Source organism: Capricornis sumatraensis, chromosome 4, assembly GCF_032405125.1.
Source record: "Capricornis sumatraensis isolate serow.1 chromosome 4, serow.2, whole genome shotgun sequence".
Classification (NCBI taxonomy): Eukaryota; Metazoa; Chordata; class Mammalia; order Artiodactyla; family Bovidae; genus Capricornis; species Capricornis sumatraensis.
Genome location: NC_091072.1, coordinates 11,104,702 through 11,122,232, shown reverse-complemented (window position 1 = coordinate 11,122,232; position 17,531 = coordinate 11,104,702). Strand labels below are relative to the sequence as shown.

Below are 17,531 nucleotides of genomic sequence, written 5' to 3'. Positions count from 1 at the left end.
CTCTATGGAGTTATTGCAAAGATCAAATGAAATGATACTATAAAGTGTGTAGTACAATGCTCAACACATAGTAAGAACTAAATATAGGTTGGCTATTATTCTTGGTTGTTGTTATAATTGGTTATCTGTGAGAGCAAACAGCCAAATATGGAGAAAGCATGGAATAAATTTACTTCAGAATCTCATTTAGTTCCTGGCCAGAAATTTGCTCGTGAGGAACTATCATGTAGTGTAAAGTGTAGCCTTTAAAGACAGAAGCACAGAGATCTGAATTTTGACTCTTCCTTCTTACCCTACAGATGATTTTGAATAAAATATTAAATATGTAAAATGAATGTATGTATTTTGGTGATTTTTGGTGATCTGATAGTTTAAATGAAGTTTACCACAGAGAAAGTATATAGTCTTCATAATGATTTCGTCTTCATGCCTAGAAGTCATGAATATCTCCTTGAAGGACAGATATGCCAGGAAGCTCAGTAGATGTATTTATGCCAGGGAGTCAAAGCAATTAAAAAATGAGACACAGTCAATGGATGCTTTGAAATTATGTGTCATTTAGTAAGAACATAATCTTTTCTATAACATGGGCAGTTCTCAGTGATGCCTTATGAAAACAAATTTTACCAGGTAGCTTTTAATGATACTATAAATCATATATGGTGAAACACTCTTGGGAACTTTGTTTCTGTCAGTAATGTCATTAAGTAGCAGGACTTCGTCTCAATTTCAACTAGGCAGACAAAAAAATATAGTACATTCTAAAAAGAGTTGTTAGATGCACCGTGGGGGCCAAGAACTAATGAGAAGACTGAACACATTAAAAGCTTACAGGGTTAGGTTGTCAGGATTTAGAGAGTATTTGTGAGGTCATTTCTTTGAAGAGTGTTGTACTTTCATGTTTAAAAGGAAATCATTTTCACAGTATTTCATTTTAACCTTGAAACAAATCTTGAATGCCTTAGAAAAAGTATTATTGTACTTGTTTAAGAAAACTGCAAATTAGGAAGTTGATATTGCTAGAAATGAAGTTAGGAATATATCCTTAATCCTCTGATTATTATACTTTATAGTTAAAAGAATTAATATCTGCATATTAAAATATTCTGCAATAGAAGGTTATATATCTGTAGTAAATTTAGATGAAAACTTCAAATATCTTTTTCAGGGGACTCTAATAATGCCAAAGAATGCTCAAACTACTGCACAATTGCACTCATCTCACACGCTAGTAAAGTAATGCTCAAAATTCTCCAAGCCAGGCTTCAGCAAGACATGAACTGTGAACTTCCTGATGTTCAAGCTGGTTTTAGAAAAGGCAGAGGAACCAGAGATCAAATTGTCAACATTCGCTGGATCATCAAAAAAACAAGAGAGTTCCAGAAAAACATCTATTTCTGCTTTATTGACTATGCCAAAGCCTTTGACTGCGTGGATCACAATAAACTGTGGAAAATTCTGAAAGAGATGGGAATACCAGACCACTTGACTTGCCTCTTGAGAAACCTATATGCAGGTCAGGAAGCAACAGTTAGAACTGGACATGGAACAACAGACTGGTTCCAAATAGGAAAAGGAGTACATCAAGGCTGTATATTGTCACCCTGCTTATTTAACTTCTATGCAGAGTACATCATAAGAAATGCTGGGCTGAAAGAAGCACAAGCTGGAATCAAGATTGCCGGGAGAAATATCAATAACCTCAGATATGCAAATGACACCACCCTTATGGTAGAAAGTGAAGAGTAACTAAAAAGCCTCTTGATGAAAGTGAAAGTGGAGAGTGAAAAAGTTGGCTTAAAGCTCAACATTCAGAAAACGAAGATCATGGCATATGGTCCCATCACTTCATGGGAAACAGATGGGGAAACAGTGGAAACAGTGTCAGACTTTATTTTTTTGGGCTCCAGAATCACTGTAGATGGTGACTGCAGCCATGAAATTAAAAGATAGGAGAAATATCAATAACCTTAGATAGGCAGATGACACCACCCTTATGGCAGAAAGTGAAGAGGAATTAAAAAGCCTATTGATGAAAGTGAAAGAGGAGAGTGAAAAAGTTGGCTTAAAGCTCAACATTCAGAAAATGAAGATCATGGCATCTGGTCCCATCACTTCATGGGAAATAGATGGGGAGACAGTGGAAACAGTGTCAGACTTTATTTTTTGGGTCTCCAAAATCACTGCAGATGGTGACTGCAGCCATGAAATTAAAAGATGCTTACTCCTTGGAAGATAAGTTATGACCAACCTAGATAGTATATTCAAAAGCAGAGACGTTACTTTGCCAACAAAGCTCTGTCTAGTCAAGGCTATGGATTTTCCAGTAGTCATGTATGGATGTGAGAGTTGGACTGTGAAGAAAGCTGAGTGCCAAAGAATTGATGCTTTTGAACTGTGGTGTTGGAGAAGACTCTTGAGAGTCCCTTGGACTGCAAGGAGATCCACCCAGTCCATTCTTAAGGAGATCAGCCCTGGGATTTCTTTGGAAGGAATGATGCTAAAGCTGAAACTCCAGTACTTTGGTCACCTCATGCGAAGAGTTGACTCTTTGGAAAAGACTCGGATGCTGGGAGGGATTGGGGGCAGGAGGAGAAGGTGAGGACAGAGGATGAGATGGTTGGATTGCATCACCAACTCGATGCACATGAGTTTGGGTTAACTCCAGGAGTTGGCAATGGACAGGGAGGCCTGGCGTGCTGCGATTCATGGGGTCGCAAAGAGTTGAACACGACTGAGCGACTGAACTGAACTGAATAATAGCTCATATTTAATGAAAACTCCCGTTTATTGATTTCTTTCTATGTAAACTTTTTATATAGGCAAGGAATACATGATATTATTTAAACTGTGCTCTTAAGGATGATTTTGTTAGATTTCAGCCTATTGTAATAAAAAGTGGTTTTTCTTTTGGTTCTGATTTTTTATTTCAGTCTTGTTTCATTTGTTACTTCCATCTCCCTGCCCTGAATCATATTTTGGACTGTCTTTTTAACAATTAATAATTTTAGATTCACAACAAAACTGAGAGGAAATTATATAAAGCTTTCCCTTATATACTCTGGCCCCACATAAGCGTATGTTACCATTTTATTAACTTCTTCCATTCAGTATGGTATATTTGTTACAACTGATCAGCCTACATTGACACATGTTTATTACACAAAGGAAATAGTTTATATAAGCCTTCACTCTTGGTGTTGTACATACTATTAGTTTATGGCCTATCTTCTTTTTCCTCTTTCTAAAGAACTTCTTTTAAAAAATTCTCTCAATTTCTGTATGTCTGAGAAAGGCTTTATTTCTCCACAACTTTTGAAGGAAAATTTCACAGTATATAGAATTCTAGATTGGGGATTTTTTTTTTCCGTCAGTATTTTACTCCACTCCCTTCTGACTGCCTGGCTTCTGAGGAGAAGTGAGATATAATTCTTATCATTGTTTCTCTATAGGTAAGTTTTTTTTTTCAATCTTGCTTTTTAAAAGATTTATTCTTTGATTTTCTGTTTGGACATGATATGCCTAGGTGTAGTGGTTTGTTTGTTTGTTTGTTTGTTTTTTGGTATTTATCCTGCTTATTGTTTTCTGAATTTCCTAAAACTGTGGTTTCACATCTGATATTAATTTGGGGAAAATTCACAGTCATTACTGTTTCAAATGGGCTCTCCAGGGGGCATTAGTAAGAACCCACTTGCCAATGCAGGAGATATAAGAGACTCGGGTTTTATCCCTGGGTTGGGAAGATCCGCTGTGGGAGGGCATGGCAAACCATTCCAGTATTCTTGCCTGGAGAATCCCCAAGGACAGAGGAGTTGGCAGGCTACAGTCCATGGGATCGCAAAGAGTAGGATACTACTGAAACGACTGAGCATGCACATTGTTTCAAATATTTCTTCTGTTTCTTTTTCTTTTTCTTCTGGCATTTCCATTACATATACATTATGCTTTTTTGTAGTTGTCCCTTGAATATTCTTTTTTTTTTTTGTCTTGTTCTTTTTGCTTTTTTGTTTTAAAGGATTCTTTTGATATATCCTCTAGTTCAGAGATTCCTTCCTCAGATATGTGAAGTATACTAATAAGCCCATTAAAGGCATTATTCATTTCTGTTAGTGCTTTTTTTCATTCCAGCATTTATTTCTTTCCCCTTGGGATTACTGTCTCTCTGCTTCCATTGCCTATCTGTTCCTGCGTGCTATCTACTTTGTCTGTTAGAGCCCTGAAGATGTTAATCATGAGTGAGTGAGTCTTCGCTAAGTTGTGTCCAACTCTTTGCAACCCCATGGACTGTACCCACCAGGCTCCTCTGTCCATGGGATTCTTCAGGCAAGAATACTGGAGTGGGTTGCCATTTTCTTCTCATAATTGTTTTAAACTCCAAGGCTGATAATTTCAGTATCCTGACAATATCTGGTTCTGATAATTGTGTGTTTTGGCTTTTAATATAACCTTATCTGTTTTCTTGAGAGCTGAGCATAATGTGCCAGGCAAAAGAACTGCTGTAAATGGCAACCCACTAAATGGACCTGCTGTAAATGGACCTTTAGTAATGTGGTGGTGAGGTGTTGTGGCAGGGAAATATTCTTCAGTCCTATGATTAGCTGTGTCTTTCAGTGAACCTGTGCCTTTGGATTGTGAACTTCACAAGTGTTTTTCAGGTTTTTTTTTTTTTTTTTCCTTCCCTTATATGGGACAGTATGTCTGGAGCAGACTGGAGTTGGATATTTCTCTTTTCACATATGGAAGGTTAAGAGCAGACTGATATTGGATATTTCCCTTCTCCCAGATCAATTAGGCTTTGATAGAACACATGCAGATTAGGCTATAATTATTACTAACTCGTTTCTCCTGAGGGCCAGCTTTGTTAAGAACAGACTGCTCTGGCTATTTCAAAATGGTTTCTTTCCCCCTCCTTCTGCAAGATTACAAGAAAAAAATTTCTCTAATATTTACTGTGAGAACCTGGTTGAGCTCCTGGATATACATCACATGAAACAATGGTGGTTCCTCATGACTGGGTGCCTCTGGGGTTTTTAAGTCTTGGCGTTGTCTTATTGCTGCTGCTGCTGCTGCTGCTGCTAAGTGGCTTCAGTCGTGTCCGACTCTGTGCGACCCATAGATGGCAGCCCACCAGGCTCCGCCATCCCTAGGATTCTCCAGGCAAGAACACTGGAGTGGGTTGCCATTTCCTTGTCCACAATTCATCACTTTCCTTCCCTGGCACTGGTATCTGAGCTTTCTGCTTGTTAATCTTTGCTCTGGTAAGCTGTGACTCCCTGTATTTGCTTGTCTATCTCTCCAATTTGAGAGCAGGTATTTGTCACCAAATCACTTTTATGAATCCTAAAAGAGTTTTTGCTTTTTCAGTTTGTTCAACTTTTTCGTTGTTTTTAGGATGGAGTGACAACTTCCAAGCTTCTTATTATGTGGGGAAGTAATAACATAAACCTGAATCATTTCTTAAAAATTTATTTTTAAAAATACTTTATTTTTTAGAAAAGTTTTAATTTTACATCAAAAGTTGCAGAAAATGCAGAGAATTTCCATGTACCAGTTACCCCTACATAAATGCAGACTCCACTATCCACAATGCTACACCAAAAGTCCATAATTTACATTAAATTTATCTGAAAAATCCCCAGATATTTGTAGCTTAAACTATACATTTCTAAATAACACTTATGCCAAAGGAGAAATCTCAAAAGAAAAGGAAAAATACTTTGAATTAAATGAAAGTGAGAATGTAACATAAAAGTCTGTGGGATACAGCAGAAACGGTACCTTAATGGAAATTTACTGCACTGAATACCTGTTGTCCTGTGTTATAAAATTACTGATGGTAATGTTAAGATAACTGGACTCCTCTAACTTGGAAAAAAATTTGTTTGTTTGTCTTTAGATTTGTGTAAATCGTCAATGTTTAGAAGTAAGGCCGTTTATAGACAAATTAAATCAGTGTTCAGCAAAGTGCAATGGAAATGGAGTAAGTAAGCACATGATTCATATTTTCCCAAATTATATCTCTCTTAGATACTTTTCAGCATCAGTCATTAATTTATTTAACATTTATTGGGTTTCTACCATGTGCTAGGACCTGTTGTATCTAGCTATATGGGGCTGAATCCGATTACTAAATTTGTTGCCATTTGCATTAGGGAACATTTTACAGCATTAAATTGCTGATGCCTGTAGCAAATTTATTATTATAGTTGCGTACTTTTCAGAGGTGTTAAATATTCCAACAAATGCATTAACCTATTCATTGCAGGAAGGTAATTATGGCAAAAATTTGTGTGTCTGTGAATACATAGTGTGAGGGAAAACTATCTGTTTTATCCCTCTTTTAATAATAGAGTTTTCTCCCCATTGAGATCAATTTATTTCCCATACCAAAAAAGTAAGAGTGCAGTGGATAGAAGGTTAGATTGTCAATCTCAAGTGATAGTGGAACACACCTATTTTATTTTATTTCTTCTTTAAAAATTTTTATTGGCATATAGTTGATTCACAGTGTTGTGTTAGCTTCAGGTGTACAACAAAATGAATCAGTTATACATATACATAGCCATTCCTTTTAAGATTTTCCCCATATAGGTTATTACTGAATATTGAGTAGTGTTACTTGTGCATACAGTAAATCCTTATTAGTTTTCTGTTTTATATATGGTATTGTTTACCTGTTAATCCCAAGATCCTAATTTATCCTTCCCTCACCAACTTTCACCTTTGGTAACTATAAGTTTGTTTTTACATCTGTAACTCTATTTCAGGTTTGTAGCTAAGTTCATTTGTAGCCTTTTTTTTCAGATTCCACATGTAAGTGATATCATATAACATTTGTCATTCTCTGTCTGACTTACTTAATTCAGTATGACAATCTCTAGGTCCATCCATGTTGCTTCAAATGGAATTATTTTGTTCTTTTTCCATTGTACATATGTAGCACACCTTCTTTATCCATTCCTTTGCCAATGGACATTTAGCTTGCTTCCATGTCTTGGCTATTGTAAACAGTGCTGCTATGAACATGGAGGTTCATGTGTACTTTTGGACCAATGCCTTTTTTCGCAGATCTAGAACAAAAAAAGATCTTAAAATTTGCATGGAACACAGGAAACACAAAAGACCCCAGATAGCCAAAGCAATCTTGAAAAATTGAAATCTTGAAAGAAAAATAAAACTGGAAGAATCAGGCTCCTTGACTTCAGACTATACTACGAAGCTACAGTAATCAAAACAGTATGGTACTGGCACAGAAATAAAAATATAGATCAATGGAATGGGATAGCAAACCCAGAAATAAACCCACAACCTATGATCAATTAATCTATAACAAAGGAGGCAAGAATACATGGAAAAAAGACAATCTCTTCAATAAATGATGCTTACTGAAAAACTGGACAGCTACATGTAAAAGAATAAGATTAGAATAGTCTCTAATATCACACAGAAAAATAAACTCAAAATGGATTAAGGACCTAAATACAACACCAGATACTATAAAACTCTTAGAGAAAGACATAGGCAGAACACTCTATGATATGAAAGTAGCAGTGATATCTTTTTGGACCTACTTCCTAGAGTAATGGAAATAAAAACAAAATAAACAAATAGGACTTAATTATACTTAAACGCTTTTGCATAGCACAGGAAACCATAAACAACTGGAAAAGACAACCTACTTAATGCATATTTGCAAATGATGTAACTGATAAAGGATTACTCTCCAAAATATACAAATAGCTCATACAACTCAATATAAAAAAGAAAAAGACAAAATGAAAAAGTGGGCAGACCTAGTTAGACATTTCTCCAAAGAAGACATACAGATGGCCAACAAGCACATGAAGAAAAGGCTCAGTGTTACTAATTGTTAGAGAAATGAAAATCAAAGCTAAAATGAGATCACCTCACACTGGTCAGAACTGCTATGGGGAAGCCTCCTACACGAATGCACACTGGTACCGCCACAGGGAGAATAGTGTCAAGGTTCCCCGAAAAACTAAAAACAGAACTACCATATGACCCAGAAATCCCACTCCCAGGCATATATCTGGAGAAAACCAAAATTCAGCAGCATCCTTCATTTCAGTGTTCATCACAGCACTATTGACAGCAGAACATGGGAACAAAGTAAATGTCCATCCAGAGAGGAATGGATGAAGGAGACGCAGTACATGTGTACAATGGAGTTTGACCCAGCCGTAAAAAGAAGCAAAACCGTGTCATTTGCAGAGATGTGGAGGGGCTTAGAGACTGTCATACAGACTGAAGTAAGTCAGAGAAAGATGTCTCTTATATGTGGAATCCAGAAAAATGATACAGATGAACTTATTTGCAGAGCATAAAGACACAGATAGAGATCAAACATATGGATACCCAGGGAGGAAGGGGTGGTGGTGGCGTGAATTGGGAGATTGGGATTGATGTATACACACCATTGGTAATATGTATGAAATAGATAAACAATGAGAATGTACTGTATAGCCCAGGGAACTCTACTCAATGCTCTGTGATGACCTAAATGGGAAGGAAATCCAAAACAGAGGGGTATGTATGAGTATAGCTAATTCACTTTGCTGTACAGTAGAAACTAACACAAGCTTGTAAAGCAACTATACTCTAATAAAAATTAATAAAAAGTGAAATAAACTTTCTTATAGATAATATAGTTGTTTTTCTGCTGATAGCTTCTTGTCATTTGCCTATATGAGTTCCATCAATTTCCTCTTCCATTTTTGTGTTTTTGTTTTCTCAAATTATTTTATGTTGTGAATTTGTTACCAAATTGAAATAGCTCTAGTTATTTTTTCTACTTCTTTCCCTTTAATCTTTATGCTACAACAAAATTTTACAAAATCTATTCTGATTCAGAGTTGCAGGTTTTTTTTTTTTTTAGTTTTGTCTGTCTATATATCTCCTTGCTTAGTTGCTCAGTAATGTCCGACTCTTTGCAACCCTTTACATTGTGGCCCGTCACGCTTTTCCATCCATGGGAGTTTTCAGGCAAGAATACTGAAGTGGGTTACCATTTCCTCCTCCAGATATATCACCTTACTGAAAGTTTAATGTGCATTTAAGGTAGAAGAGCTCCTTTCAAGATTTCTGTAAGGCAGGTCTAGGGGTGATGAACTCTCAGCTTTTGTCTTTGGAAAGTCTTTATTTCTCTTTCATATCTGAATGATATTTTTGCCACATAGAATATTCTTGGGTGACAGTTTTTGTCCCTGAGTATTTTGGGAATGTCACCCCTCTGCCCCCTGCCATCTCTGTAGAATTTTTCTGCTGATAGACTAATGGGGGTTCCTTTGTAGGTTACCATCCCTTTTTTTAAGGCTACCTTTAAAATTCTTTTATCAGTGACCTGTGATAATTTTAGTGTGTCTTGAAGGTCTTTTTGCATTAAGATTATTAGGAGATTTTTATTTTCATGTCCTAGTGTATCAAGTTCCTTCCCCATGTTTGTGAAGTTCTCAACTATTATTTATTTAAAAATGCTCTCTGTTCTTTTCTCCCTTTCTTCTCTGGGATACCCTTTACCCAGATTGCCTTGCCTAAAAGAGTTGGATAGCTCTCACAGAATTTTGTCATTTTAATATCTTATTTCTATTTCCTATTCTACTTGTATCATTTCTAGATTTCTATCTTCATGCCCATGTTAGCTCTCTCTTCCATATGGTCTCCTCTATTTTTAGAGATTTCTAATGCATTCTTCATCTCATTTATTGAGTTTTTCAGCTCCAGAATTTTTATTTGGTTCTTTTTTTAGAATCTGAGTCTTATGGGTAGAGTATACCTTTTGTTCATTAATTTTATTCCTGAGCTCATTTAACTGCCTTTCTGAGTTTTCATGTAACTTCTTAAGTTTGTTCATGATAGCTATTTTGAATTCTCTATCAGTTAGGCTGCAGTATTTTTTGACTTAAAGTTCAATTTCTGGATAATTCATTTTCTTTTTGTGAGATTGTGTTAATTGGTTCTTCATGGCTCTTGATGAGTCTTTCCTCTTCTGGTGCATTGTAAGTAGGGAATACCTTTCTGCTTGATTCTAATGATTCGATGAGTTAGAAATTAGAGAGCTTTCTTTTATTTTCCAGTAGGTGGTGGAATAGCATAAGTATTGGAGTTTTCTTACAGGCGCTGTTTCTGGTTATTTTGTACTTTAAAGCCGGCACATTCCACCCTCCAGCACTCTGTCAAGAGTTGTTGCCTGTGCCCTCATCATCCCTTTTCTTGTGCCTTAGGGATTCTGTCAGCATCACTGTCCTTGCTGCCTAGAGCACTGGGAAGGTGGCCTCTTCCCTCCTGTCCAGGATCACCTGATTCTCAGGCTCCACCACCACTGTTGGGAGGGGAAGAGTGATACAGGAGCCAGGATCATGCCGCCACTTGTAACAGGTCTGATGTTTTAAAGTTTGTGGGCTCCATTGCTGTGGGTTAGGGGACAGGGGGCTGGAGTCGTGGCTCAGCAGCAGGAGGAACAGTGTCCCACGTCCCACTGCTGCTACTCCTCAGTTACCTGTGGCTGCAGGTGTGGCTGTAGCCAGGAGGCCAGGGTCATCCGTGCCACCTGCTCTGCTACTCCCGGGTTCTCTGTGGTTGCAGACTTAGCTGTCAGGGCTGGAGGTCCAAGTGTGTAGGTACAGCCTCTGCTTTCTCTCCTTTCTGCCTTCTCTGTCTATTCCAGTTTACCCACTCTTAGCTTTAAAGATATGTAGAATTCTCTAGTGTGCTGGTGTGTCACGCAGAGACAACTTTGTTGCAGTGTGGATGTTTTACAGGTTGTAGATTGAAGGGGAACAACAAAGTTGCTTTTCACTTCACCTTATTGCTGGCATTATCCCTTGCTTTAACCTTGGGGGTCTCATAGATGCAAGCCCTGTTGGCTTTCAAAGCTGGATTCTGTGGGGCTCATTTCTCAGGTGCATGTCTGAAAAGTTGGGATGCCAGAGGTGAGGTTTAAGTTGTTTGCTGCTCTGCCAGAAGCTAGGGGTTTTGAATGCCCTCCTGGTCGTGGGTCTCTGGGTGTGGGGTTTACGGCAAGATGGTATCTCAGTGTCTCCTAGTTGCTTCCATGTGGGTTTTTCCTCATTCGCTTGGTATGTTGGAATCAATTAGCTTGTGTTGGACTTTTTTTCTTTTAGAGGAAACTAGTAGTTGTAGATTCAGTGAGTCCATGGGACAAGGTGAGTTCAAGGTCCTCCTATGTCACCATCTTCAGCCATACTTTTCCAGCTTCTTTTAATTGGCATATTAGAACACTAACATCCAAAGTGATGATTGATATAGTTGGAATAAGAGCTATCATATTTGTTACTGTTTTTTATTTATTGCCTTGTTCTTACTTTTGGCTTCCACTCTTCTTTTTGTCATTCCAGTTGAGCCTTTTGTAATATATGATGCCATTTTCTTTCTTAACACATCATTTATATTTTTTGGTTTACTTCTTTAGTGGGTTGCCCTAGTGTTTGCAGTATACATTTTACAACTCACCTAAGTCCACTTTCAAGTAACACCATACTGCTTGTAGTATAAGTAATCTTACAATAAGAAAATAACCCATATCCTCCCTCCTATCTTTTGTAGCATGCTGTCACTCATTTCACTTACACAGAAACATACATAATTGATTACCAAGCTGCTATTATTTTTTTGAACAATCTGATTTCTATTAGATCAGTTAAGAAGAACAACAGAAATTTTTTTTTGTTTACTTATTCCATCTCTAATACTCTTTTCTTTATGTAAATCTGATTTTTCTGACCTTTATGATTTTTCTTATCTTTGATCTTCTTTTATCATTTCTACCACAATAGGTTTACTGGTGACAAATTTCTTAATTTTAGTTTGTCTGAGAAAGTCTATTTTTCATTTTTGAAAGGTTAATTTTACAGGATACAAAATTCTAGCTTGATGATTCTTTTCTTATAAACACTATAAATATTTCACTCCATGCTCTTCTTGCTTGCATTATTTGTGAATAGTAGTCCAATGTAATTTTTGTCATTGTCTCTCTCTAGATAAGGGTTTTTTGGTGTCCTTTGGCATCTTTCAAGGTTTTCCTTTATCTTTGATTTTCTACACTTTGAATATGATACCTACATGTAAACTTTTGGCATTCATCCTGCTTGTTGGATTCTGAGTTTCTTGGGTCTTTAGTTTGGTATCTAACCTTAATTTTGTAAAATTTTCAATCATTATCACTTCCAGTGTCTTTCATATCTTTCTTTTTTTTTGCCTTCTAGTATCCCCTGGAGAAGGGAAAGGCCTTCTGGCCTTCTGGCTTGGAGAATTCCATGGATTGTATAGTCCATGGGATCACAAAGAGTCAGACATGACTGAGTGGCTTTCACTTTCACTGCCATTTCACAAGAGTTATCCCTTTTGTTGTTGTCTCATAGTCTTTGGAACTTCTGGCATTTTTTTCGAGTATTTTTTCCTCTTTGTCTTTTAATTTTGGAAGTTCTATTGAGAAATCCTTAAACTCAGAGATTCTTAGCTCTGACAAGTCTACTCCTTATCCCATCTTCATTTCTGTTATAGTTTTTTTATCTCTAGCATTTCTTTTTGATTCTGTCTTAGAATTTCCATCTGTCTGCTGCTATTACCTATCTATACTTGTTTGCAGTCTATTTTATTTGTTAAAGTCCTTAAAATATTAATTATAGTTAATGTAAATTCCTAGTCTGATAATTCCAACATCCTTATTATAGGATGCTCTGATGCTTGCTCTGTTCAAACTGTGTGTTTTGCTGTTTTTTAAACCCTGTAATTTTTTTCCTGATAGCTGTACATGACGACTGGGTAAAAGGAACTGCCTTAGTGAAAGCCTTTAATAGTATGTGGTAAGCTCTGTGGAAGAAGAGTGGAAGCATTCTATAGTCCTGTCATTAGATCTGTCTTTTAGACCTAATATACTTTTGGTCTGTGAACTTCACGAGTGTTTCTCAGTTTTCCCCCGCTTCTTAGATGGCATATGATTGGTAAGTAGGCTAAAGTTACAATTTTCCCTTCACCTATGTTAGATAGGCATGGAAAAAAAAAGAAAACTCAATAAATTTAGGCTCTGATATAGTAATTTCTCTTAAGGTTAAACTTTGTCAAAAAGAACAGAGTATTCTGGTATGTTTCAAAACTTCTTCCTTTCCCTCCCCCTGCTGAAAATGCAAGGGAATTTTTCTCTGATATTTACTGTAAGAATCTGGTCCAGCTCCTAGAGGTAAAATTCACAAAAGCATAGGGCCCATTGGACACTCTTAGATTTTTTTTTTTTTTTTTTTTTGCTTTACAATACTGTATTGGTTTTGCCATACATTGGCATGAATCAGCCACGGGTGTACATGAGTTCCCAATCCTGAACCCCCCTCCCACCTCCCACCCCATATCATCTCTTTGGATCATCCCTGTGCACCAGCCCCAAGCATCCTGTATCCTGTATCGAACATAGACTGGCGATTTGTTTCTTACATGATAGTATACATGTTTCAATGCCATTCTCCCAAATCATCCCACCCTCTCCCTCTCCCACAGAGTCCAAAAGTCTGTTCTAAACATCTGTGTCTCTTTTGCTGTCTCGCATACAGGGTTATCTTCTATTCCTGCTTTCTGGAGAGTTTTAATCATAAATGGATGTTGAATTTTGTCAAAGGCCTTCTCTGCATCTATTGAGATAATCATATGGCTTTTATGTTTCAATTTGTTAATGTGGTGAATTACATTGATTGATTTGCAGATATTGAAGAATCCTTGCATCCCTAGGATAAAGCCCACTTGGTCATGGTGTATGATCTTTTTAATGTGTTGTTGGATTCTGATTGCTAGAATTTTGTTAAGGATTTTTGCATCTATGTTCATCAGTGACATTGGTCTGTAGTTTTCTTCTTTTGTGGCATCTTTGTCAGGTTTTGGTATTAGGTGATGGTGGCCTCATAGAATGAGTTTGGAAGTTTACCTTCCTCTGCAATTTGCTGGAAGGGTTTGAGTAGGATAGGTGTTAGCTCTTCTCTAAATTTTTGGTAGAATTCAGCTGTGAAGCCGTCTGGACCTGGGCTTTTGTTTGCTGGAAGATTTCTGATTACAGTTTCAGCTTCCGTGCTTGTGATGGGTCTGTTAAGATTTTCTATTTCTTCCTGGTTCAGTTTTGGAAAGTTGTACTTTTCTAAGAATTTGTCCATTTCTTTCACGTTGTCCATTTTATTGGCATACAACTGCTGATAGTAGTCTCTTATGATCCTTTGTATTTCTGTGTTGTCTGTTGTGATCTCTCCATTTTCATTTCTAATTTTATCGATTTGATTTTTCTCTCTTTGCTTCTTGATGAGTCTGGCTAGTGGTTTGTCAATTTTATTTATCCTTTCAAAGAACCAGCTTTTGGCTTTGTTGATTTTTGCTATGATCTCTTTTGTTTCTTTAGCATTTATTTCTGCCCTAATTTTTAAGATTTCTTTCCTTCTACTAACTCTGGGGTTCTCCATTTCTTCCTTTTCTAGTTGCTTTAGGTGTAGAGTTAGGTTATTTGACTTCTTTCTTGTTTCTTGAGGTATGCCTGTATTGCTATGAACTTTCCTCTTAGCACTGCTTTTATAGTGTCCCACAGGTTTTGGGTTGTTGTGTTTTCATTTTCATTCATTTCTAGGCATATTTTGATTTCTTTTTTGATTTCTTCTGTGATTTGTTGATTATTCAGAAGCATGTTGTTCAGCCTCCATATGTTGGAATTTTTAATAGTTTTTCTCCTGTAATTGAGATCTAATCTTATAATGCATTATGGTCAGAAAAGATGCTTGGAATGATTTCGATTTTTTTGAATTTATCAAGGTTAGATTTATGGCCCTGGATGTGATCTATCCTGGAGAAGGTTCCGTGAGCACGTGAGAAAAAGGTGAAATTCATTGTTTTGGGGTGAAATGTCCTATAGATATCAATTAGGTCTAGCTGGTCTATTGTATCATTTAAAGTTTGTGTTTCTTTGTTAATTTTCTGTTTAGTTGATCTATCCATAGGTGTGAGTGGGGTATTAAAGTCTCCCACTATTATTGTGTTATTGTTAATTTTCCCTTTCATGCTTGTTAGCATTTGTCTTACATATTGTGGTGCTCCTATGTTGGGTGCATATATATTTATAATTGTTATAGCTTCTTCTTGGATTGATCCTTTAGTCATTATGTAGTGGCCTTCTTTGTCTCTTTTCACAGCCTTTGTTTTAAAGTCAATTTTATCGGATATAAGTATTGCTACTCCTGCTTTCTTTCGGTCTCTATTTGCATGGAATATCTTTTTCCAGCCCTTCACTTTCAGTCTGTATGTGTCCGTTGCTTTGAGGTGGGTCTCTTGTAGGCAGCATATGTAGGGGTCTTGTTTTTGTATCCATTCAGCCAGTCTTTGCCTTTTGGTTGGGGCATTCAACCCATTTACATTTAAGGTAATTATTGATAAGTATGATCCCATTGCCATTTACTTTATTGTTTTGGGTTTGGATTTATACCCCCTTTTGTGTTTCCTGTCTAGAGAGTATCCTTTAGCATTTGTTGGAGAGCTGGTTTGGTGGTGCTGGACACTCTTAGAGTTTTTAACTCTCAGACTTGACCAAACTGAGCCTCTGGTAGTATATCTGTTTCCTATTCTGGTACTGAATCTCATGGGGATTTCTGCTCCTGGGTTTCCACTCTGATGATTTGTGGTTCTCTGTGTTTGCCTGTCTGCCTCAACCATTTTGGAGGCAGCAGTTTGTCCCATGACCTTTAGTTCTCTGACATAAAAATTGTTGATTTTCAGTTTGTTCTCTTTTTTTACTTGTTAAGACGGAGTGGTGACTTCCAAGCTTCTTACATGCCAGATCATAAAACAGTGTTCTGTTTTTGTTCTCACAAAAATTAAAAAAACTGTCTCTGCTAGTATAACTGCTGCTGCTGCTGCTGCTAAGTGGCTTCAGTTGTGTCCGACTCTGTGCGACCCCATAGACGGCAGCCCACCAGGCTCCCCCATCCCTGGGATTCTCCAGGCAAGAACACTGGAGTGGGTTGCCATTTCCCTCTCCAACGCATGAAAATGAAAAGTGAAAGTGAAGTCGCTTAGTCATGTCCGACTCTTCGCGACCCCATGGACTGCGGCCTACCAGGCTCCTCTGTCCATGGGATTTTCCAGGCAAGAGTACTGGAGTGGGGTGCCATCGCCTTCTCCAGCTTGTATACCTAGAGAGATATAAATTGGGCTTATATAAATGGGAATTGTAGTAAGATACATTTCTGAAGACGAAATAAAGAGTACTTTACTAAAACTTCACAGAAATCTTTCAATTCAGTGATAGCTACTCCACTCAATCTTGTATAATTTAAGAGCTTAAAAAATAACAGTAAATAATAAGATTGATAATTTCATTTCACAAATACTAGATAACTATTTCATGAATTAACTGTTAAGTAGTTTGACATTAAGTGAATTGGCAAGGCAAATTAGCTTTCTATGGGTTGACTTTCAGAAAATTAGCTTAAAGCCCAAAATCACACAACATTAAAATAATAAATATTAGAATAATAAAAAGCAGGTTGCAGTATGAAGACAGTAAGTTAAAAAAACTCACATTTGAATACAAATGTAAAACACTATCCAAATTAAAATATATTCTTTCTATTAATAACTTTAAGGGGTCACAGATTTAAATATGCCAACAGACAGGATCAATGAATGAGGTTAATTTGATATTCAAAGAAAGACATTAAACTAGTTGTGTTACCATTGATACACATACCTAGTTGTATTGCTTTGTTATTTAGTTGCAAGGTCTTTCATCTGATTCTCTTAGAACCGCATGGACTGTAGCTTGGGGTCTTAAGCTACAGACAGGCTCCTCTGTCCAAGGGATTTCCCAGGCAAGAATTCTGGAGTAGGTTGCCATTTTCTTTATTTTTTGAAACATCTCTGTGCATGTGATAGCTTATGGTGAACAGTGTTGGATTCTTGATCTCCAAGGAAGATTTAGCTTCAGAACCAGGGACCAGGCTTGATCACTCAAGAGCTTTTGCCTAGCAGAGTTTTATTAAAGTGAAAAAGGGACAGAGAAAGCTTCTGACACAGACATCAGAAAGATGATGGAGAGTGCCCCCCTTGCTTAGTCTAAGCAAGGGAGTTATATACTTTTTATTTATTTATTTTTTTTAGTTATATACTTTTTAAATTAGTTATTGCAGTAGATCAGAAGAATGTCTCAAGGTTGTAAAAATTTTACTAGACCCACTCCCATAATTTACATTTTAAGATAACAGGATTAGTCAGAAGGTTTTCAGGAAGGAGAAACTGTCCTCAAGCAGGATACATTATTGTTATATAATTCTTACTAAGGAATGTAGAAAAAAATGTTTGTCCTTTCCTCCTCCTTGAGAATTCCAGACCCCTATCTTCTCCTCAAGAGCCCCAGACTCCCTCTTTCTCCTCCTCAGGGATCCCAGACTTCTTATAAACCTGCCTAGGAATTGACTCTCACACTCACATATATGTTTGTATACATGCATATGTGTGTTTGTATACATGCATATGTG

General features: G+C 37.0%; 1 protein-coding gene across 1 annotated transcript in view; it reads left to right on the top strand.

The window, feature by feature from the left end:
* Positions 1-17,531, top strand: part of LOC138078042 (disintegrin and metalloproteinase domain-containing protein 32-like) — a 179,474-nt gene that overhangs the window by 130,779 nt on the left and 31,164 nt on the right. The window contains exon 17 of the mRNA XM_068970509.1: positions 5,897-5,980. Coding sequence (XP_068826610.1) covers positions 5,897-5,980 — 84 coding nt within the window. The remainder of the gene's footprint in view (positions 1-5,896; positions 5,981-17,531) is intronic.